Source organism: Narcine bancroftii, chromosome 2 (genome assembly GCF_036971445.1).
Source record: "Narcine bancroftii isolate sNarBan1 chromosome 2, sNarBan1.hap1, whole genome shotgun sequence".
Taxonomy (NCBI): Eukaryota; Metazoa; Chordata; class Chondrichthyes; order Torpediniformes; family Narcinidae; genus Narcine; species Narcine bancroftii.
The window spans coordinates 219,906,207-219,929,871 of record NC_091470.1 but is presented as its reverse complement, the minus strand read 5'-3'; the positions used below and the strand labels follow the sequence as shown (position 1 = coordinate 219,929,871).

At 41.3% G+C, this 23,665-nt stretch overlaps 1 protein-coding gene across 2 annotated transcripts in view; it reads right to left on the bottom strand.

The window, feature by feature from the left end:
- Nucleotides 1-1,203: 1,203 nt before the first annotated feature.
- The window catches only part of LOC138755085 (TPR and ankyrin repeat-containing protein 1-like), a 112,733-nt gene continuing 90,271 nt past the window's right edge, over nucleotides 1,204-23,665 (bottom strand). For both annotated transcript variants that reach the window (XM_069920322.1, XM_069920321.1), the window contains exons 19-25: nucleotides 21,333-21,421; nucleotides 19,423-19,526; nucleotides 17,448-17,580; nucleotides 14,320-14,465; nucleotides 6,293-9,303; nucleotides 3,968-4,063; nucleotides 1,204-2,776 (exon numbers count right to left, since the gene is read on the bottom strand). In XM_069920322.1, the coding sequence (XP_069776423.1) occupies nucleotides 2,661-2,776; nucleotides 3,968-4,063; nucleotides 6,293-9,303; nucleotides 14,320-14,465; nucleotides 17,448-17,580; nucleotides 19,423-19,526; nucleotides 21,333-21,421 (3,695 nt within the window). In that variant the 3' untranslated portion in view covers nucleotides 1,204-2,660. The remainder of the gene's footprint in view (nucleotides 2,777-3,967; nucleotides 4,064-6,292; nucleotides 9,304-14,319; nucleotides 14,466-17,447; nucleotides 17,581-19,422; nucleotides 19,527-21,332; nucleotides 21,422-23,665) is intronic.

Genomic DNA, 23,665 nt, shown 5'->3' with positions numbered 1-23,665 from the left:
CCTACCAATAATTTGGGGACCAGAACTGCACACAATATTCCAAATTTGGCCTCACCAATGCCTTGAACAGTCTCAACATCACCTCCCAGCTCCTATATTCTATGCTATGATTTATAAAGGCATACAAAAAGCCTTCTTCACCACCCAATCTACATGAGATTCCACTTTCAAAGAACGATGAACTGTTATTCCAAGATCCCTGTTTCAATGACCTCCCCTTCACTGCCTATGTCCTGCTATGATTAATCTTCCCAAAAGGAAGAACTTCACACTTACCCTACATTAAACTTCATCTGCCACCTTTCAACCCACTTTTCTAAGCAGTCCAAATCCTTCACTATCTACAACCCCTATTTTTGTATTGTCCGCATATTTACTAACCCAATTTACCGCTCCATCATCCAAATCATTAATGTAAATGACGAACAACAAGGCACCCAACACTGATCCCTGAGGCACACCACTCGTCACTGGCCTCCATCCTGACAGAGTTATCCACCGTGACTTTCTGGCGCCTACCTTCTAGCCACCGTTGAACCTATCTGACTATCCCTAGTGCCTGAGTCTTCCTCACCACCTTTCATGTGGAATCTTATCGAAGCCCTTACTGAGATCCAGATAGACTACATCTACTTCTCTACCCTCATCAACCTTCCTAGTCACCTCCTCAAAAAATTCAACAAGATTTGTCAAACATGACCTTCCCCACACAAACCCATGTTGGGTGTCCCTGATATCAGTCCTTGCCCCTCTAGATACTTATACATATTATCTCGAAGAATATTTTCCATTAGTTTACCAACCACCGACCTCAAACTTCTGGCCAATAATTGCTGGGCCTACATCTGGAGCCCTTTTTAAACAGAGAAACCATGTTTGCAACACATCAATCCTGCGGCACTACTCCTCCCTCCAGTGACTGTTGAAAAATCACTGTCAGAACCTTCCCTATTTCCTCCCTGACTTCCCTCAAGGTACTGGGGATAATCTTGTCGGGACCTGGAGACTTATCCACCTTTATATGCCTCAAAAGTTCCAACACCCCCTCTTTCCTAATCCCTATATTTTCACTTTTGCCTCACTAATCCTTGAATTTTAATATAAAAATAGATCTAATCAAAACAGAAATCACTGGACAACTGTCTTTCACTACCTATTTGTTATATCTTGAACTGGACATTAATGTGAACAAACAGACAAAGATAAACACAATGGAAAATGCTTTACTCCCTTTAAACATTTTACAGATCAAAAAAAACCAGAATCTTCAGAACAATTATTACAAACTATACCAAAGGTCTTCTCAGTTTAATAAAAGGACAAACATGACCATCTGTATGTAAAAACCCAAGTTTTCATCAGTTTGTGAAACATATTATCTACTATTTTCTGGGAAAAAATATTAAAATATAAAATGTTTGTTTTCCCAGAAGGACAGGAATTTGCTTATTTTTTCTTCTTGAAATCTTTCATGAACAAAAAACAATTTCATAAGCTTGAAAATTATCTTACACTTATATAAAATAATGTCCTCAATAACTAATCGGCTTGTTAATCACTTATTCTAAATTATGTAAATGGACCCATCCCAATCTGCACTCAAGACAACTTCTCATTTCATTAGTGAAGGATGAAAATGACTAAAAATAATCTTAAATGATTAGAATTGAGAAAGTTTCTAACCTACTGCCATTCATTGAAAGGGTTCAACCTTTCAACGATATGTCACGAGTTCTGTTGCCTGTTGAGTACTTGTGTCTAATCAGCCTGCTCTTAAAACAGCATAATTTGATTTGTACAATTGCAAGTTCAATTTCTGAACAATTTCAGGTGCCTCCAATGGATTCCCCAAACCAAATGATTCAAATCATTATTTTATTTGGTAGACAATGGGGTAAAGAGAATAAGCTTGATTTTTTTTTTGAAACAAAGTAATTTGGTTAAAATTGTTCATGTACAAGCTTAAACAACATATGAAAATATTTAAAACTACTAATCACACCTTAATGATAAAACTGCACTGCTTTTATCTTTTCAAAGTTTTGTTCACAATCTTGGTATCAAGAAATAAAATCAATCCTAACAATTTAGAACAGACAAACTCTGTTTTGCTCTTAATAGGTCCTAGAATTGAGTGGTAATAAATAACAAGCAATTGAGATGGGTTTACTACTTTGCATGGAGAAAGCATGGACTTGGTTTTTGGTTATATCTCACAATGCATTGTGGTATTTCAGATCATGTATTCTTGCACTTGGTATAGGTCTGGTCATTCATTAATACAAAGAGACTTTCTCTCTCATCTGAACATTGAGAGTCAACAACTCTCCCTTTTGTCTGATGAGAATGATACACTGATATAAAAAGTTTTGTTTAAAAGTAGATATTAATTGTACATCACCTCCAAGGACAAGACAATTAACAAATGAAAAATAAAACACACAGTAAAAGAAACAAAAATTAAACATATAACCTTGGCAAATGCGCAAGAAAATCTGACCTTTGTGATTTGTAACTTGATTACTCAATAACAAAAGAGATCCAACAAATATATAACATATTTTCATAAGTACAGAATGACGATTTTACATTGCAGTTGTAAGGACAAGTGGGTGATCCATGAAATTCTGACACTCCACACTACAAAAATTGGCTCCAAATTAGTTCTTCCTTTTCTTTCTTGCGGTCTTCCTTTTCTTCCTGGAGCAGAGTTCATCAAAATTTTCATGACCGTCATGATCTTCAAAATTGGCTGCATTTTGGTGAACTTCAAGACCTGCGGAGTATTACAATAAATTTACCAGAGATGTACCAATTGCATTTCACTTGGTGACTCTCGGGTCGTCCATATCAGGAATTGTGCAAAAATAAAATGCTTCCTGGCAGCGAGGTTAGGAATAGAAAGGCAGGCCAGATGAATGTGTGGCTGAGGAGCTGGTGAAGGGGGCAGGGATCCAGGTCCTTGGATCACTGGGATCTCTTCTGAGACAGAGGTGACCTGTACTAGAAGGATGGGTTGCACCGGAACGGGTGGGTGGGCCAATATTCCACCAGGGAATACCAGAGTGCTACTTGGGAAGGTATCAACTTGATTGGCTGGGGCCCAGAGCAGAGATGAGGCAGATAAGAAATTAGGGACAAAAAGAGGGGAAAGACTCCATTTATTTCAACTCAAGAGGCCTAACTTAGGGCACGGGTCACCTGGGGTACAAGACCAAAAGACATAGCAGTGGAATTAGACCAGTTGGCCCATCATGGCCGACGTACTATCCTTTCCAACCCCATTTTTCTGCTTTCTCCCCATAAGCAAGACTCACTTTCTCATCAAGAATTTATCGACCTCTAGCCCCAATTATTTGGGCTCCACAGCCGCCCACAACAATGAATTCCAAAGATTCACCACCCTCTGGAGAAATTCCTCCGTTCTAAAGGGACTTCCCCACCACAGGAAAAACACCCTCTTTACGTCCACTCTATTCAGGCCTTTAGTATTGCATACGTTTCAATGAGATTTAATGCCACCTTCTCCCCCCACTGTTCTTCTAAACTCCAGCGAGGGCATTCATGACAGCCATAAAAGAAACATGGCTGAAAGCAGGGCAAGACTCCTTAGATTCTTTTTCTCATGAAAACATGCATTCCTTTTTCTCCTCATCAATTATTCATTTATTTCCTCAATTCTTTTTGCCAGTTACTTGAATTCTGGTTACTGGGGATTTTATTGTACTGTGGTTCATTTTAGATAAGTACTGAGTTCCTCTCCATCAACTATGTATTTAAGTACAGAATCTCACTACTTCAATAAACAAATTTATTTTGGGGATACGTAAAGGATTTAAATATTAATAAAAAATACCAGCTGAGATAATCATTTTATCAATAACAACTTTTACAATGGACACTATATAGCAATAGGCTTTGTCGGTTTAAATATGGTGATTTACTACTGGCGGACATTTGAACTTACCAGTATCATTCAGGTTGTGAGATTGCTTCTGCCAGCAAACGGCATCATCTACAATTTTCTGAAGGTTTTCAACTTTTGGAGACAACATTTCCTCACCTGGATACATAGATGAATGCGTGAGTTATTTAGAGATACCAACATTCTACATCAGCCATTATCAGCCCTCTTTCAGCTATCCCTTCCCCACTCCTAGGGTTCTATTCAAAGTTTATGGGCCCCCTTTCCCTGTGAAGCAGCCAAGTTTTGATTTCTTCTGTACTTATTTACATAATGAGAAGTGAAAAGAAAACATGGATTTTGCTTAAATGTGCTATTCCCCCTTCCCCTCCCCCATTAAGAATAGCTAATCTATATAATTAAAATCTATAAATAATAACAACTAAAGATTTGTTAGTTGTGATCCTGCCACTTTTCAAAAGCCATTTTCGCAACACGGGAGTGGTGACCCTAATTTAACTCGCTGAAATTTCTAGGAATTCAGAACCTCCCAGTCCTTTCACACCGTGGCCCAAATTTTGCCCTCCCCCGCAACTGAGGGGGGGGGGGGGGCCCAACTGATGACGTGCTACGCTCTGGGAAATCCAGCTGCATGTGTGATTCTGGTTAACGAGGATGGCCATTTGGTGCTGCTGTTGCGACATACCAAAATGGCCCCGCTCTCGTCTGGCGGTAAGTATCTTTTAATTTTAATCGCCTACGTGACGCAGCACGCAAACGCTGACGTCACGAGGCTTTCTGCTTGGTCATTTGGCTCTTTACACCGCAGGGAGAGGGCAGTCCGGGAAGGTTTCTGAGCCAAACTTTTCACACCGCAGGTTCACGGGAGGGTTCCTGGAAAGTTCCATTTTACACTAGGGAGAGAAAAGTATTCCTGCATCAGATTTTTGAAGAGCTCCCAGGCTTTATTAATGGCCTCTCAGAAAGGAAACTTGTTTTCCAAGAAATTCTGTGAATTCATGCTCTTCATACTGATATTCGGCAAACCATTTCCTGCTGTGAATTTAATTTACGCAAGAAGAGAGACAGAAACTGGATGATATCTGACCAGCATATTCAACATTAAGATCATAACTGACCATTTACTCACACCATTTTCCTGCATGCAGCCCATATTGGTATGAGTCCAGAGGACCCCAAAACCCAGCAGCAATAGATAAGCACCACAACAAAGGGTTACTTAAACAAAAGTTGCTTTTAATTATCTTTGAACATGAAAATAGAATCAAACTTTAACTTATCTCTGTTGACTCACTTAACCTCCTTCTAATTCTAAGCTCACGTGTATGTAATGTGTGTGTAAGTTGATCTGATGATAGGCTCATCTCCATCTACTTGCCTTTTTCCTGTATCCCGCAATTCCCCGACTATGCAAACATCTATCCTATCTTGTCTTAAATGTTTACTGAGGTGGCCTCCACGGCTTCTGTGGGCAGTGATTTCCATAGGTTCACCACCCTCTGGGAAAAGCAATTCCTCCTCATCTCAGTCTTAAATCTGTTACCCTGAATCTTGAGGCTATGTCCCCTCATTCTCGCCTCAAGAACCAGTGGAAACAATGTGCCTACCTCTGTCTTATAGATTTCTTTCTTAATTGTATACATTTCTGCAAGATCCCCTCTAATTCCTCTGAATTCCAGCAGGTACAGTCCTGACAATTGACAATACTGCAGTTCCAAAACAACAAATTTTTGTGACAGGCGCACATGACAATAAACCTGATTCTGATCTATTTTAAGAGGTACAGCTCTTTCTCTGCTGTATTATGGACTCTCTTTAACATATCACTGTTTATTATTACCCCATGTTTCTCAGCATCCATGTTGATTACGATGCTGAATACAGATGAGAAATATTCATTTACCACCTCTTGTGGCGCCACACATCGCCGATCCCCTATCACCCCGTTCTTTCCCTAGTTATTGTTTTGCCCTGAATATACTTGTTGAATCTCAGGATTTTATCCGACCTTAGCTGTCAAAACCATCTTATTTAATTTCTGCCCTTCCGATTACTCTTTTGAGCGTATTCCTCTAGCCCCTATATTCCTCAAGGTACTCACTTCACCCCAGTTGCCTGTAACCGTCAATGCCTCCATCAGACGTTGGAGAAGAACTAGGCCATCCATCGAATCTGCCCTGTCATTTAATTGTGAGCTGATCCCTTTTCCCACTTAGCCCCACCGCCCGGCCTTCTTCGAACCCAACCCCCCCCCCCCCCCCACACATCTCATCTTTAACCATGCATTCAACAGTACTATTTTCTTTTTTTTTTAAACCTGGCTACCACATGGAGAAAAATTGCCAATTCTGAAGCAATGTACATTACCTTTCATCCAGATCTTTTGGTTGTAGATAGTGTCTATTAAACGTCGAACTTCTTCCATACTGCGCTTCAGTTTTCCATACGTCACTTTTGCGAGCTCTTGAGAAGTCAAGTGTTGTATCGCCTGTTCTTCAAAACAATTGAGCACCCAGCTACCTTTGCCCATGATGGGCTCCACGGAATTTCCAAAGTAATCCAAGTAAGCTTGGTAGAAAGCTTCTTTCCTTCTGTGCTCTTCGAGGCCAATGTGGTTTACAAAACATTGCCGCAAGCAGAAATCATCGCCAGTCTCATCCTCTTCATTCTCCTCCCAGTGTTCAGAGGTCTGCTCAATAGATTCTTCATATTCCTGCTCTTGGCTATCAGCATAGCATTTAGCATTTCTTGTAAACCTCACTCCACAGATATCGCACTGCGTCTCGTCGACTTGTGCTTCTCTGAAGTTGCTCGGCACCTCTTCCATTCTCCGGCCTTGGGCTGAAGCCGCTTGCCTTGGTAACATGAGCCAATATCTGCACGCCATAATGGCATGCAGTAGACCTTTCCACTTCCTCCTCACAATTGCTTTCTGCAATTGAGAAGCCATGTCCTGAAGGCAGTCCTCTTTCTCTTCCAGATACTGGGGAACATCAGCAGCAATATCCTCCTCTGGGATGTGTCCAATCTCTTCCATTTTGCCTTGATATTCATGAGTAAATTTTTCAAGGTAAAGGTTCTTAAAATAAATACCTTGCACAGATCCAGGGCCAGAATACTGGTCCCATTTCCAAATGCAGTCATACAAATTCTCATCATCCCTCTCACTCAGTAACTCCTGAAGACTACACACTACCTCTTTAACATTTTGTGCTGCATTCACTTTTTCAATTAGCTCTCTTAATCTTGCTGGAACCTTTGGCTCACGATTCTGGGTGATTTTTAACTGCAAATTTCTGAAGTTGTATCTGATCATCTCCGTTGTCCAAGGTTTCAGAACTTGCCCTACATTTATCAACATCACCAAGCAAAGAACCACTGTCCTCTCGGCCTCTCCTGAAGAAATGTATTCGGGATTGCTGAAGGCATCCAGAAGAACATTGAAATTTCTGTTCTGTTCACCGCACAAGACTCTGGCCAGGTAGGACAAATGTTGTTTCATTCTGTGAATCGCCTTGGGAACATCCTTTGGTTTGTATTCATTTATAATGCTAAAAGAATTTTGAAATTTTCCAAATCTGAACTGTCCTTTGAACATGAAGTTCCAGTAGTGGTGAAGAGCTATGAAGCTCCTTGGAAGGCAGACAGTGCTCTTTGTAAGATGCATAAGGATAGAACAGCACAAAATAAACTGGAATTCAAGGATTATGATAGTGTTGGCGATACTGGGGATGATGGGGTTCTCACACCTTTTCACAAGTACATTGATGAACCGGAAGAAGTTGTGAATACAGGCCTCTGGGTCTGAGGACTCATAGAAATTTTTCATAGACGTAAACAGGAGCCTGAAAATACATAGATGCAATGACTTGATGGGCAACATCCCATGCCTGCCCTTTAGGGTTCTTGGTTTCATCCTCCTTTCGTTTGCAATCTCAGCATATTTCTTGTGCTCAGAGTCATACGCTTGCTCTTCTGTCGAGAGGAGATCTTCAATCTTGGAATAGTCCGAAGTGAGAAGGTACACCTGCTGCACCTGGAACCACAAATCGGTGGAGGCTCTGCGCTCCTGAACTGAAGAGCATTTGAAGTAATAATCCAAGTACTCCTTCAACATGGACTTGAAGCTTTGAAATTTAATTTTTCTCACCAACCCCAAGATATTACAGCACGCAGCAGGGTTTGCAGATATGATGCTACGATGGAAATGCTTTGGGTAAAATGCATTCAGCATGGAGGTGCATAAGGCGAACGGGTTTTCAGTGAGAATTTCATTTATCTTCTCAATTCCTGGAAAATTCTCTCTTGACCAGAAACGCTGAGCTTCCAGCAGGATTCCATTCAGGACAGTCAAATACAGTTTGGCTTCAAGCGAATGTTTGACTTCAAACCTTCTCAAAGACCTGTGGTAATCCTGACAGGAGGGAGAAATGCAGGGAAATCCGCAGATAAACTGAGGACAAACATCTGGAACATTCTGTCCGGCTGATTTAATTCTTCCAGCGAAGTCACAAAGGCGAAGCATTAAGTGCTCTCGCAATAAAGTTTTAATTTTTTTCATTTCACATTGGTAAAAGCTCTTTTCCTTCTCGTTGAGAGCTAGCTGGAAGAACCACACTCCTTCATACTGTGGGATTCGACAGTGTTTGGTATCCACTGGTAAAATTCCAAAAAATGCATAGCAGGCTTTGACCATCTCTTTTTCAGCATTGTTCTGTGGATTCTCAAGGGCTTTCATTAACTTCACCATCAATTCCAGACAAGTCAATGATTGCTTAAAATAAGAAGAAACCTCAGGGTCTTTCTTGATTACATACGAGAGACTCTCCATAGCTCCTGCACTATTATTCTCATGAACAAACATCTCAAAAGCTTCCCTAATCAGAGCAACCTCTTCCTTTAGAAGACCCTTCAGTAATACAGCCTCTCCTATATTAGAGGACTGTTTTTTCCTGACTTTCAAGAGAGCAATTGCTTCATCCAGCATTTGTTGTATACCCGGTTTTTCTGAGGTGCATATTTTTTCTTTCCTTTGGCCAAGCAGCTTCACTCGTGTGGCAGCCACCAGACACTCAGCTTGAAATTCCTCCCTCTTTGATAGTCTCGCCGCCTCCTGGAGATTCCCGTGCTCCCGCATCAAGACGGCAGCTTCCTCCGCCCGCCCTCGGCTTTCGAGAAGCTCAGCTGCTTGAGGTAAACACTCATTCGACTTCAGGAAAACCAGCTGGTCATCAAGGTCAAGCAGGGAGAGAGACTCCATCATCTCAGTTAGCTTATTCTCCCTCAGATACTTCGCAGCAGCTTCCAAACGGAAATAATCCACGGAGTATGGAAGCTTTGCAAAGGGGCCTTTCTTTTCAAACAAAATCGCTTCATACCTAAAATGTTAAAGAAATGCACGTTATTACACACAGCAGCTACGAAACAATGATAGAACTATTTACAACTTGGAACGCTGCCGTTGGAGAGCAGCAGCAATCATCAAGGATCTACACCATTCAGCACACGCTCTGTTCTCGCTGCTGCCATCAGAAATGAGGTGTAGGTGCCACAAGACTCGCACCACCAGGTTCAGGAACAGCTGCTGCCCCTCCACCATCAGACTCCTCATCGGCAAACTCAATCAAGGACTCTTACATTTTCACTTTAATGATTAGATTTTCCTCTCTGCATTCCACATTTCCTTATTTTTTTTTGCTAATACATCTTATTTAGTATTTTGCGCTGCCAGTTAGTGGTAATTCTGCCTTGCCCAAAGGAAAAAGAATCTCAGGCTAGTATGTGGTGTCCATGTCTGTGCTCTGACAATAAATCTGAACTTTGAGTATTGTGGGAAGTTCAGCTGCAGGAAGGATATCACCAAGTTAGAGAAGGTGCTGAAAAGAGGTTCATGAGGAGACAGCTTGAGTTTTGAGGAAAGGTTTTGACAGGCTGATTTATTTTTTCCCCTCTGAGTGCAGCAGGCTGACAGGTGACCTCACAGATGAACATCAGATCATGAGGCTCATCAATATGACGAATAGGCTACCAATGGACAACTTTCTTCACCTTTTCCATTGATTGGCTAGGCAAGGCTGTCCTTTATCTCCTGCATTATTTGTCTTAGCAATCGAACCACTGGCACAATTAATAAGACAAGATGTTGATATCAAAGGGATTAAAGTCAATAAAGAGGAATATAAAATTAGTCTTTTTGCAGATAATGTATTAACCTTCAAAACAGATCCGGAGAATTCTTTAGTTTCATTATATTAAAAAATTACAAGATTACAGAGCACTATCAGGTAATAAAATTTATTGGAATAAAAGTGAAGTTATGCCATTAATAGAAGGACATTATAACTGTTGTAAGGATGTAATTCAATTTAGATGGACAAATAATCTGATTAAATATTTGGGTATTAGAATTGATAGAAATTAAAAAATTTATGTAGGTTAAATTATGTGCCATTATTTAATGAAATTAAAGAAGATTTTAACAGATGGAATGATTTACCCAATCCTTTAATAGGGAGAGTGAATTGTATTAAAATGAATATTTTTCCAAGGGTTCAATTTTTTTCCAATCTATCCCTTGTTTTGTGCCTCAAAAATTCTTCAAGGATCTTACTTTAGTTGTAAGAAAATTTTTATGGAATGGGAAAATGAATAAGGTGTCTTTGGAGAAATTGACTCGGAAATTTGAATGACTAATTTTCAGAATTATTATAAAACTGCACAATTAAAATTTATTAATGCAATGTTTGATACAAATAAATCTTCTATTTGGGCTAAAATAGAGTTGGATAAAATTGCGAAGTTTATGGTTGAATTTATTTATAAGTGGAATTGAAATTTGTTAATTGGTATAGACTCACCAATTTAATTGAAATATGGAATAAAATCGATTATCAGATAGGTGGGAAAGGAAAGATTTCAGTGAAAATGCCTTTATATCAGAATAAACTTTTCCCTTTACTGTCAATAATCAGTTTTTGAAAATGTGGGACCAAATGGGTATTAAAAAGTTGAAGATTGTTTTGAAGCAGGGAGATTTTTTAATCTTTTAATCGAATGAAAGAGAAGTTGTAACAGTGTTGCGCAAATGTGTCGCCGGCATGGCTGAGTACATTGGACTATTTACAAAACAACATCCAATCATCTGGAAACTTCGTTAGTGTGCCACCACCACCAAATTATCCAGCGTTTTACTGTACCTCAGCCTTCAAAGTACTCAAAGTGGGCGAACCTTTATTCTCAGCCTTTCATCCCAGAGCAGCCATTCTCAACGGGAGAAATACTTACTTCCCTCCTTATTTCAGTGCTGCCAGCTTTGGCACTTTAATAAAAAGGCTGAGGCCTCTGTACCAATTCCAATGCCATACCACCTGCTCAAGCCTGCCAACATTCTATTCATTTTTTTTTAAATTTGGAGAGCAGGACCTTCTAGCCTACGAGTCCATGTGACCAATTAACCTACTAACCCCGTGCGTTTTGGAGGAATCCGGAGAGAGCATACAAACTCCCTACAGTCAGAGCCAGATTCCATCCCAAATTGCTGGTAACAGCATTGTAATAACCTTGCCACCCTCAAATTGCCCGCTAATCTTCTATCCAGTCAATAGATTACCTCTCACGTGTTGGCTTTTATTCTCCAGTGACCTTTGAAACCGTGCATGTGGGAAATCTAAATATTGCACATCTGCTAATTTTCCTTATTCCACAACACATTTTGTCATAATTTAATTTTAAAATATGGTGTTGAAAATATGGTGTTTAAAATATACGTGTTGATTTTTTTCCTTTTTTTTCCGTCAATGCAACACTGTCCTAAATAATAGCTTGTAACATTTGTACAATTACCGATGCCTAACAGGGCAGAAGTTTTCATCTGCTTCTCTTTTTTGAAGAGGTTACATTTAACTGATATTGACTTTCTGCCACTTCCTTTTAGGCCAGAAGATGTCTAGATCATCCTGCATGCTAATATCATCATCCCCTAAAAACTGATCAGCACACTCCAAGACCTTGGCCTCACTACTCCACTGTGTAATTGGATCGTGAATTTCCTCACCACCAGACCATAATTAGTGAGTATTGGTATGAATATCTCCACAATCTCCAACAGTACCGGAGAACCACAGAACAGCATTCTTAGCCCCCTGCTCTACTCGCTTTACACCTATGACTGTGGCCACACAATCATCTACAAATTTGTTGACCATGGTAGTGGGTTGTATAAAACTTGGCCGAATGGTGTACCAACCATAACCTTGCACTCAAATGTCACCAAAACCAAGGAACTGATTGTTGACTTCTGAACTCCCTTCTGTGACAGAGTATTTAGAGGTGTTTTGGGAAGGATTATTAGAGCAGGTTGCACACAAACATTTTAAAACACAGAATATTTGCAGGACTTTTGCAGAGTGCTTTTTGCAAAAAGAGCAACAAAGTTGCAGCAGACACCTTGCCTGAGAGATCATGTGATTTTTGCAGGCAGGGGGAGAACAGTTTTGCTCTCAGAGAGAAAGGGTGTGAAACAGAGAGAGAGGAGACAGAAATCAGTTCCAGAAGGACAAAGCTGGCAAACCTTTGGAAGTCTTCAAAGGAGAAGACTAGGTGTCTGAAAGGTGACCTGAAAGGAGGAGAATCATCTGGAGAACCCTGAACGGCCCAAGTTTCGTCAGCAAAACTGATTAAACAGGAATCAGGTGCAGATCTTCTGGAATAAAAAGAAATCTCTCTCTGAAGACCAACAAGAACCCTCCTGAATGGTAATCATTTGCCTGTCAAGCACCAAAGACAGGGGAACTTTGTTAATGTTAACTTCTGTGCCCAGTACAAGAATTGCCTGCAATCAGTGAGATTGGACTGTGATCCAAAGAACTTTTCTAATCTTAAATACACATTACACACACCTGTGCTTAGTATTAGAGGGGGAATTAAGTAGGTTAAGTAATAAAGTTTAATTCTGTTTTCTCGTTCAAATATAATTAAAAACTACTTTTGTTTAAGTTACCCTGTGCTGTGGTGCATATCTATGCTGCTGGTTTTTGGGGTCCTCTGGACTCCGTAACACTTCAAAGACTTCTCCCCTTTCCCCCTTCCTCTCCTCTTTCCCACCCCTTCCCCCACATTTTTATTCAGCTGTTTTTCCACACTCTCGATGAAGGGCTCAGCCCCGAAATGTCGACAGCCCTTTACTTCAACAGAGATGCTGCATGACCAGCCAAGGTTTTCCCCCAGCACTTTTGGGACTACGTCACCACCTCCTCATCAAATGGAGCAAGGTCTATCCCTCTCCCCCTCAAACCAAACATTCCCCCCCTTTATCCACACAGATGGGGTTGCTGCTTGCTACAGATTGCTATAGATTTGTTGATCTCTAACAAGTCAGCTGGATTTTAACCACAACCTAGTGCACCCTCATCAGTCTACTCATTTCAACTAAGTGATGCTAAGGCTGCCAAAGGCTGCCAGTCCAATTAAACAATAAAGATTCTCCAATGAATAACTTGTACATGAAGAACATAAAACAGGCAGGAATTTATGGAAAGTTTATGCAAGATGGAATAAATATGGTGACTCCTGCTGGAACTACTGCTGCTATGAACCTGGGAGAGCGGAGAGTGCAGACACAGTGTTGCTCTGAAGCGTTCAACCATCTGGTCCCAATGCCGGCAGCTCTGTACAGGCATTAAATGTCCTATTTTAGAAGCCCAACAGTGTTTTGAAACTAAAATCCCATAATCACAGGTCTGTGCTCATGACAGCAGTGGCCATGAGGGGTTGCAGACTCTGGGGAGCAGCGGACCACCAGAAATGGGGAGAACCCCTTCTGCTGAGAAAGAGACGCAGAGGAGATGACCCGACAGGACAGCGACCAGCAAGGGGCTCAGCGGCCGAGGGTCCCACGCAAGCTGCGGACGACTTGCAGTCGGCGGGGGGGGGGGGGGGGGGGGGGCCCACACGGGCCGCCGGACCTTAACTCATGGGGAAACGGAGACAGAATTTGAGGGGGTGCTAAGTGCAAGAAGGGATTCCCGAAGCTCCTCGGCCACCAAAGGCTTCCTGATTGTGTCGGAGGTTTGGATCTGGAGCTTGGGTTATGATGGATCGAACAGGCTTGCAGAGGCTGCGGGAGCGCTGGTGGTGAATTCATGGAGAATTCAGAGTGACTCTGAAGGGGGCTCCCTTTTGCTTCTCTTTCTCTCATACTGCGAGGGGCGCCGGGTGACACTAATTACGACTCTTTGTCTGCCTTTCTGTAGCCAGAAGGCAATTTGTGCAATATTACATGTTCTCTACTATCACATGAATAAAGGAATCTTGAATTGCTTGACCTTGAATAAAGTAAAATCTTTACAAAGATACAATTGTGCTTTTAAATGTCCACCATAATGTCGGAACATTACCTCAAAACGGCCCGTTCACCTTCTTCATACAATTTGCCACAACACAGCATTTTGAGAGCCGATTCAAACTGGCACACTTGTTCATAGCATCTTGCCGATTGTCTGTAACACTGAGCTCTTTTGTACATGGAGGCCGCTTCTTCCACCTTCAAGACAGAAAGGGAGGAGTCACGTGATGGAGTAGTGGCCGGACAGTGAACTCCAGCCCTCTCCAGAAAAGTCGGGAAAAACAAAGGAAAACACAAAGGCACAGAAATAAAAGTTACAGAAAAGTGAGTATAAAGGTGGAAAGAAGATGGCGACAAAAAAAGAAAAATCGAAAGCAACGGTAAGAAGAGAGGAAGAGAAGACAACGGAGGAAAAAGGTGAAGGCCTTACCTGTTCGAAGAGGCCCGCTGCGGAGAGAGAAACCCGCTCCCTCAGGTCGGTAAATAATGGACTACAAAAATGGCTCGCAGAGCTGAGTAAAAGTGCGCAACCGCGCATGCGCGATACTTCGCGCATGCGCGATGCGAATGAAAAAAAACACACCGACGGGAGGGGGGACCAGCTGGGGAGTCGATCTCCACAGCCGGCAACGACAGCTGCAGAACACCTGCAGCAAGAAGAGACCACAGAAGACAATAGAAACAAGAAAGAAGAGAAGGAAAGGGCAACAAAGAAACAACAGATGGCCAACCCAGAGGAAGAAGAGGAAGAGGAAGAGTACAGTGAAATAGAAGAAGAAAAGAAAGGCAAGATAAAGGAGGTACTTTCTCTTATTAAAGGATACATGGAGTCATTTAAAGAATGGCAAACACAGGAATTTAATGATTTAAGAAAAAGAATAAACAACACAGAAGAGAAAATGAATAAAATAGAGATGACCTTAACAGAAATGGGAAAGAAAATGGACAAGATGGAAGAGCGGGCAGTAGCAGCAGAAATGGAGGTAGAAGACTTAAAAAAGAAATTGGAGGAATCTAATAAAAAAACTAAAGAGACACAAGAACTACTAGCTCAAAAAATAGATACAATGGAAAATTATAACAGAAGAAATAACATAAAGATAGTGGGCCTTAAGGAAGATGAAGAAGGCAAGAATATGAGGGAGTTTATAAAAGAGTGGATCCCTAAGACCCTAGGATGTCCAGAACTACAGCAAGAAATGGAAATAGAAAGGGCACATAAAGTATTGGCCTCTAAACCACAACCACAACAAAAACCAAGATCTATTGTAGTAAAATTCCTAAGATATACTACAAGAGAAAAGGTACTGGAGAAGACAATGGAAAAAGTAAGAGAGGGCAACAAACCACTGGAGTATAAAGGGCAAAAAATCTTCATTTATCCAGATATAAGTTTTGAACTCCTAAAGAAGAGAAAAGAGTTCAATACAGCAAAGGCGATTTTATGCAAGAAAGGGTATAAATTTATACTAAAGCATCCAGCGGTATTGAAAATATTTATTCCTGGACAACAAAACAGACTATTCTCAGATCCAGAAGAAGCACGAAAATTTGCAGAACAATTACAAAAATAGACTGAGGGATGAAGACGGGTAATGAGAGTAAAAATGATCACGATTGATATGTATGCGGGTAAAGAGGTATAAGAGTGAATAGAGACAATGTGCATACGTGAATGTATCTATACTTAGAGGAAAATATAGATAGTATAGACAAGAATTAATAAGGGAAGGTAATGGAATAGAGAGAATAAGGAGGGAATTAAAAGAGTGACCTTTGTGACATATGAAAAGTGAAATCTTTTCTGGGGGGGCTGGGTGGGGGGAAATAGCGGTCACTGCAAAATCAGTTGACGCTTGCGAGTGGATTCGCAAATCCAAATGGAGAGGGGAGATGTGGTTGTCCGACAAGGGATAAAGGACAACTCAGGAGGGGAAGGGGAGATTGGGGATAAAGAAGATAGAAATAGGAGAATAAGGAAAATGTTGGATGTTGTAGGAATGTTGTCTTATAAAGAGTTGAAAATAAGAAAGCAGAAATGGAAAAGGAGGAAAGGTAATGATGATAAACAAAATATAAAATGGCTACGCTGAACTATATGACTTTAAATATTAATGGAATACATAACCAAATTAAAAGGAAGAAACTACTAAATTTAAATGAATAAATGTATTCCATTAGAAAAAATAACATATAGGTTAAGAAATAATATTGAAATATTCGAACAAGTATGGGAGCCTTACATTAAATACAATAGCGAAAACCTACCGGGGACAAACATTACCTAAGTTGATGGAAGGAGAAGGAAAGAAAAGAATGGACTCAGTAGAATTTCTGGTGTATTTTTGTTGAATGACAACATTGTCTGACTGGCTTAATGTAACCTAGATTGTATACCTAAAATGGATGAGGTGGGGGGGGTGGGGGGGTGGCTTGGGAGGAGGGAGGGTGGGGGGGAGAAAAAGTCACTGTATATGTGTGAAAAAGAAATAGTGGAAATCATGGCTAATGTGATTTATGGTGTGAAAAATAAAAAATTAAGAAAAAGACAGAAAGGAAAAACAACTCTGAATATTCAACCGTCACGCTTAAACCAGCTAATAGTTTTGTTTTTGTTTATTCAGATCAGGTGAAGGCCAGCATTTGCTGCCCATCTGTTTGAGACCACGGCCAACACCCTCGACCAGCTAAGACCGAATCAGTGATGGTCTTATGACTATATTGCTTGAAGAGGGATTTCAGAATCTTAATTTAGTAAATTAAAAAGCTGAAGGAGAACAAAGAGAGGGCACGATCAGAAGAAGACAATCTCATTTTGTCAATATAGTAAAATCCCTTTACCCAGAATTCAAGCAACTGGCAAAACATGGCGTAAAATAAAGGTTAAAAAAAAACACAAAGTTTAAAATTGGCGCCCCTTGCAGTTACCACACCGATCGCGCAACACACAATCTCAAGCAACTTAACCAGCATCACCAATCTCCTTAGGTGCCGGACACTGGAAGTTTTACTGCAGTAAATGGGCAGATGGATTGACCAGTTGGTAAGCAGATAGAACTTCTGTCCCAATTCAAATGCAAACTTGCATCCATTTTACACCAGTGGATTTTAAAAGGTGTCATCTGAAAGACACAATCTCACAAAAGAAAGGTAACTCATACAAATGCAGTGATTACGTGCCTTTCCTAATTTTTCAAGCAGTTCTGCACAAAGTTTGTACTCCTTCGCATTTCTCAAACACTTCAGTGAGAATTTTGGAACCTTGCATTCCAGGTAAGTCTTCGCCAGTAGGAGGTATTCCATGTGAGTTTCCCTGGGGGGGGGGGAAACATAGATACAGTAAAAATCCCATGCTATGTGGAATTCAAGCAACTGGCAGCCTCAAGCATCTGGCAAAAAAAAAACTTGCAGAAAATAAATAGATTTTTAAAAATACATAAGTTTAAAATCTTAAGCAACCAGAAAATTCACTTATCTGGGATCTATCAATCCCCATCGGTGCAGGGTACCAGAGATTTTACTGTACTGTGTTCCTCAGATAGAAGCTGATGCAATTATGAGAGGCATTCAGTAGAACCTTTTCCCAAAGCAAAAATGTCAAAGTAGAGGACATATTTAAGGGAAAAGTGAGCTGGGTGGGGATGTTTAAAAGGAGATGCCAACAGCAAGTTTTCTATCACAGAGAGTGGTAGGTTTTTGCAACAGGCTGCCAGGGGTAGTGGTGGAAGTAGACACCATGGTAGTGTTTAAGTGGCTCTTGGACAGACACATAAATATGCAGGGAGTGGAGAGGTGTGGACCACATGCAGGCAGACGAGATTTAGTTTGACATTGTTGGCCAAAGGACCTGCTCCTGTGCAGCACTCTTTACTGCAAAAAAAAAAAACTCTTTTACCATTTACAAAGTCCAGAAGAGAGGCTGAATCCAAGGGAACCCAAAGGTTCACCTCTAGGTCAGACAAGATCCTGACCAGGAAACGTATTGTGTTCAAACTCTAGCACTCCCCATCCAACAACACAGGGGCTCAATGCCACTTTTTTCCAAGAACAATTAAGGACGGGCAATAAATGTTGATGTTGTGAATGAAAGTTACAGGGTTACAGTATGGACACAGGCCCTTCACCCCAACTGGTCCTCACCCACCGAACTGTCTACCCAAGCTAGTCCTATTTGACCCACATCGCTTAAACTTTTCCTATACATGTATCCGTTTAAACATTTTTTGAAACATTAGAATTATATCTACCTCTACCACTTCCTCTGGCAGCTGATTCAACATCCTTTATGTGAAAAGGTTCCCCATTGGGTCTCTTGTTAATCTTTCCTTTTTCATCCGGATCCTCTCATTTAAGGCTCCCTTCCTTATGTTCATTTATAAGTGCCCCTCGATTTTATAAACTCCCTGAGACTCCAACAACCACTCCCACCTCCACTCACCCTCCTCGCTCCAGGAAGTCCCAGCCGTACTCGCCTCTCCACATAACTCACACTCACCAGTCTCAGTGACAGGCTTGTGAACTTTATCTGCACCCCTGCCAGCTTAATGACATCGCTCCCACAGCTGGGTGACCTGACTGTGGCGATCTCACCAATGTTGCCTGTACTCGGGCCTCCAACCGATGAAGGCAAACGTGTTGCACACCACCTTCACCATTCTATGTCACTGCATAAAAAGCCCACAATAAGAGCTGCAATAGGAACTTTCAAAGGGCCAAAGAGTTTTATCGATTGGCCAGTTGTGATATGTTTCCTCCAATGTATATAGTTATCATGGTCGGTTGCATATATGGAGCTGGCCCGCCCGCGGATGACTCAAACCCTATGACTCCTCCCCTGTGGTCCTGGGCCATAAAGGTCGAGCCACCTCTCCTTGCCCTCCATTCCTATACCTGGGATCCGGGCCAGCAATGTGTATTAAAGCCTATCGTTACCTCAGCCTCGTCTCTGTGGTTACTGGTAGTGCCCTCCACTGGTAAAATACACACAAAATGTAGAATTAGCTTTGAGATGTGCAAGCTAATGCAAGATGAAACAGACGAACCATGTTTGTTGAGGAACATGCTGACAGAGCACGAGAGTTCGTTGTTGATTTGGGGTAAAAAAAAATGAGGCACCGCATCTTAAAGTTGCAAAGGTAAACCTACCAGGGCTCACCTTATGTTTTTTTTCTTGACCTGCATGTTGAGGACAGCATCATGAGCTAGTGCTAGCTTCTCTTTTCCCATTTCTCCACCCTTCTGGTAACACTTGGCAGCAACCTACAAAGTGACAAAAGGAATCTTACAAACTTGCAAGAGATTGAAACAAAACTCAAACTGAATACAAAACTAATTTCACCATCCCTAAATAACTGAAAACCCACGGGCATCATTATTAACAACATTTGCCTCAGTTGATTACTGGTGAAGTAATCTTCAGTGATTCTCCTCCAAAACGTCTTAAATGGGATGCGAAAGGGCAATAGCTACCCCACTTCGGAGATGAAAAGAAAAATTCTTCCCCCAAAGGCTGGTGCAACTTGTGTAACTTGTCACCAGAGGGCAGTAGAGGACAAGTCACTCAACACCTTTCAGGAGCTGAAAGTGCATTGTTGGGTTGCAAAGTCTCGTGCACTGCCAGACTGAGACCACCTGTATAGTGGAGGAACAACACACCATCCTCTATCTGGACACCTTCCAACCAAATACCATTAACGTCGACCTCTGGTTACCGTCAAACCCTCCACCCCCCACCCCACCCCCCTTCATCCCCATCTCCTTTTCCTCTAGCTATCTCCTTTCATAAGGGCAAAATTATCTTTCGGAGCTGCAGACAGTCTGGAGGGGGACTTGCTGTTCTAGGAGGATCATGTGGGTTTGCAAGTAGAGAGAGTCAAACTGGCTTTCTTTCAGTGTGTGTGAGAGTGAGAGAGAGGGAGAGAGAGATACAGACAGAGATCACTTCTACAGCGTTACAGCCAGCAACAGCAGGTGGGACTGGAACAGGACAAGCTGGCAAGCTTGTGGAAAACCCCATTTGGAAGACAGGTTGTGAGTTCTTAGTTCAGCCTGGTCAAAGCCCTTGTGGTTCATGCAAGAGGAAAGGACTGGCTGTCTAATGTTTAACTTGGAATAAGGGAAACAAAAAGGAACTCTGTGGTGACCTGAAAGAAAGAGGTTATCATCTGGAGAACCCTGATGGGGCAAGTTTCGTCAGCAAGTCACTGGAGTGGCTGATTAAAAAGGAATCAGTTGTGGATGTCCTGGAACAACAAATCTCTCTCTGAAAACCGACAAGAACCTTCCTGAGTGGTAACCATTTACCTTTCAAGCACCAAAGCCTGGTGAACTTAATAAATGTTAAATTCTGTACACAGTGAATTTGGAGGTATGAGAAATGAGATTGGACTGCAAACCAAAGAACTTTTCTGAACTTACACGTACATTACATACACGACCGCTAAGAGTTAGAAGGGGGTTAAGTTAGGTTAAGCGAGTCAAAAGTGCTAAGTTAAAATGTGATTCTGTTTTCATGTTTAAAGATAATTAACCGCAACTTTTGTTAAAGTAACCATTTGTCTTGGTGAATATCTACTGCTGCTCGGTTTTGGGGTCCTCTGGGCTCGTAACACCAGATACAAACATACTGAATGGCAGAGTATGTTCAAAGGGCCAAATGTCCCACCCATCCTTTTTTATTTAATGTTTCTATGCATCCTGAATTTAGCTTGTGTAATTATGAAACAAATCTTAGATTTTTGTTGATTCTTGGCAAACCACAACCAAGATTATATTGAAGTGAAACAAGAAAGTCTATAGATGCTGTGATTGAGTAAGTTGACAAAATTGTTGGGAGACACTCAGCAGGTCCCAAGGTTCCACCGCGTCCACAGGAGGCAGATAATATAACCCACATTTCAGGCCTGAGCCTTTAGTCAAGATGAGCTCTTGACAAAGGCCTCAGGCCTGAAATGAGGGTTATATATATCTTTGCCTCCTGTGGACGTGGTGGGACCTGTTGAGTGTCTCCCAACAATTTTGTGTATTAGCCAAGGTTTCACATTTTGATTTATTTTCAATTCTCACCTTCCAACACTGATGTTTTGCAAAGTAATCACCTCGTTCTGCCCATTCTTGTTTTGTGGAGGTTTTAACAAACATGCTGTCGTCAAGCTCTGAAAAAAAGGTGTTATTTTAGATCAATAGCAGCCACTTTATTCCAATAAAACAAATTAACTCCTCACTCAACGTATTGGTACCCAGAGAGAAAACAGTGTTCCAATCATTTGGGAAAAGCCAGAAGCTTACTAAGTTGTTAATTTCACATGACAAAGTGTCCTCCCTGTAATGTGTACCATTTCCCCTATAGTTCAGTTAGCAGGTCTCATCACTGAGTCAGCGAACGTGAACTCCAGGATCCGAGCACAGAGCCCAAGCTGACAAGGTAGTAAAAGAACATAACTACAAATTTTGAACGTCACTTTCCCAATGAGTGCTGCCTGACCTGCTCTGTATTTCTAGAAGGTTGACTTTCTTAAATTTGCCATTTGAAGTTGGCCCAAATATTTGTCATTTGAGTACAAGTGTGGGACGTCATGCTACAATTGTACAAAACATGTTTAGGCTGGATAGAACATTACAGCACAAAACACAGCACTCGTAGTCTGTGTTGAATTATTATTCTACCTTGTCCCATCCCTCCATACCCTTCCCATCCATGTACCATCAAAAGATTTCTTAAATGTTAAAATTTAGCTCGCATTCACCACTTCAGCGGGCAGCTCGTTCTAAACTCCCACCACACTGTGTGGAGAAATTTCCCCTAATGTTCCCCTTTCACCCTTAACCCGTGGACTCTGGTATGCATCTCACCTAACCTCAGTGGAAAAAGCTCACTTGCATTTACTCTGTCTATCCCCTCATAATTTTAAATACCCCGATGAAATCTCCTCTTATTCTTCTACGTTCCAGTCCCAGCAATATCCCAGTAAACCATCTCTATACTCTTTCAATCTTATTGATAACTTTGATTATTGTGTGCATTCCCAGGAACCACACTAAATAAAGGAGTGATTAAGTGTGGAATGAAGACTGAGGATTAAAATTAAGATTAATTAATCTCTATAAAGATTAAGGAAGGAAATAGCTTCTTCCCACAGGTTGAGATTGACAGAATCCTGGAACCAAGTAAATAATTCCAAATATTCATATATATATTTATTTGATCTGTATGCATATACATCATTATTATGTGCTGTGTATGTGTGTACACCAGAGTCTGGAGAGACGCTCTCTGTGGCAGTAGAATCAGATGATAATAAACTTGAAGCCAAAGATCGTGCAGGAAAGATTCACCTACATTTATCTGATTGGAGGGCTTGAGTCAACAAGAGATTGGATAGGATTTGCCCGTTTTCCCTAGAGTCAAGGGAGGTTGAACAAATTATACAAAATTATGGAGGAACAGATAGGGTACATATAGAGTGTTTGATTTCCAAGGTGCAACGTGATCTCGGTGTACTTGTACATCAGTCACTGAAAGCTAGCATGCAGGTTCTACAAGCTGTGAAAAAGGCAAATGGCATGTAAGCCTTCAAAAACAGAGGAATAGAGTATAGGAGTAAAGATGTCCTTCTGCAGTTGTACAGGGCCCTGGTGAGACCACATCTGAAGTATTGTGTCCAGCTCTGGTCTCCTAATTTGAGGAAGGACATTCTCGCTATTGAGGGAGTACAGTGTAGATTCACAAGGTTAGTTGGCAGGATCAACAGATGCCAAAAGGCTGGGTAAACTGGGGTTGTTTACGTTGGAATTTAGAGGGGAGATATGATTGAGGTATTTAAAATTATTCAGGCATTGGACACGATAGAAACTGATTCCACATTCCTGATGGGAGATGAAGATTAGAGGCCATAGTTTTAGAATACAGGGAAGGCCTTTTAGGACGGAGATGAGGAAAAAAAAATTTACCCAGAGAGTCGTTGGTCTGTGGAATGCTTTGCCTCAGAGGGTGGTAGAGGTGGGTTCTCCGGATAAGTTCAAGAGGAAGTTAGATAAGGTTCTTGTGGATAGGGAAATTAAGGGTGATGTGGCGAAGGCAGGGACAGGGCACTGATAGTGGAAGATCAGGCTTAATCTAAATGAATGGTGAGCGGTGCTGAATGGCCATCTCCAGACCCTATTATCTATAAAACGAGAGGACATAGGTTTAAAGTGGAAGGAGGTTTATGGAAGTTCTGAGGTGTGAATTCTCCACACAAAGAATCAAAGGCACCTGGAATGAACTGCCAGAGGGTAGTGGAGAGCAACAACTATATTTATGAAGCACCTTGAAAAATTGGTCTTGTCAATTAGTGTGACACTACTACAGCATTAGCAGCCCTGTTTTGAATCTGGCACTGTCTGTAAGGAGTTTGTAC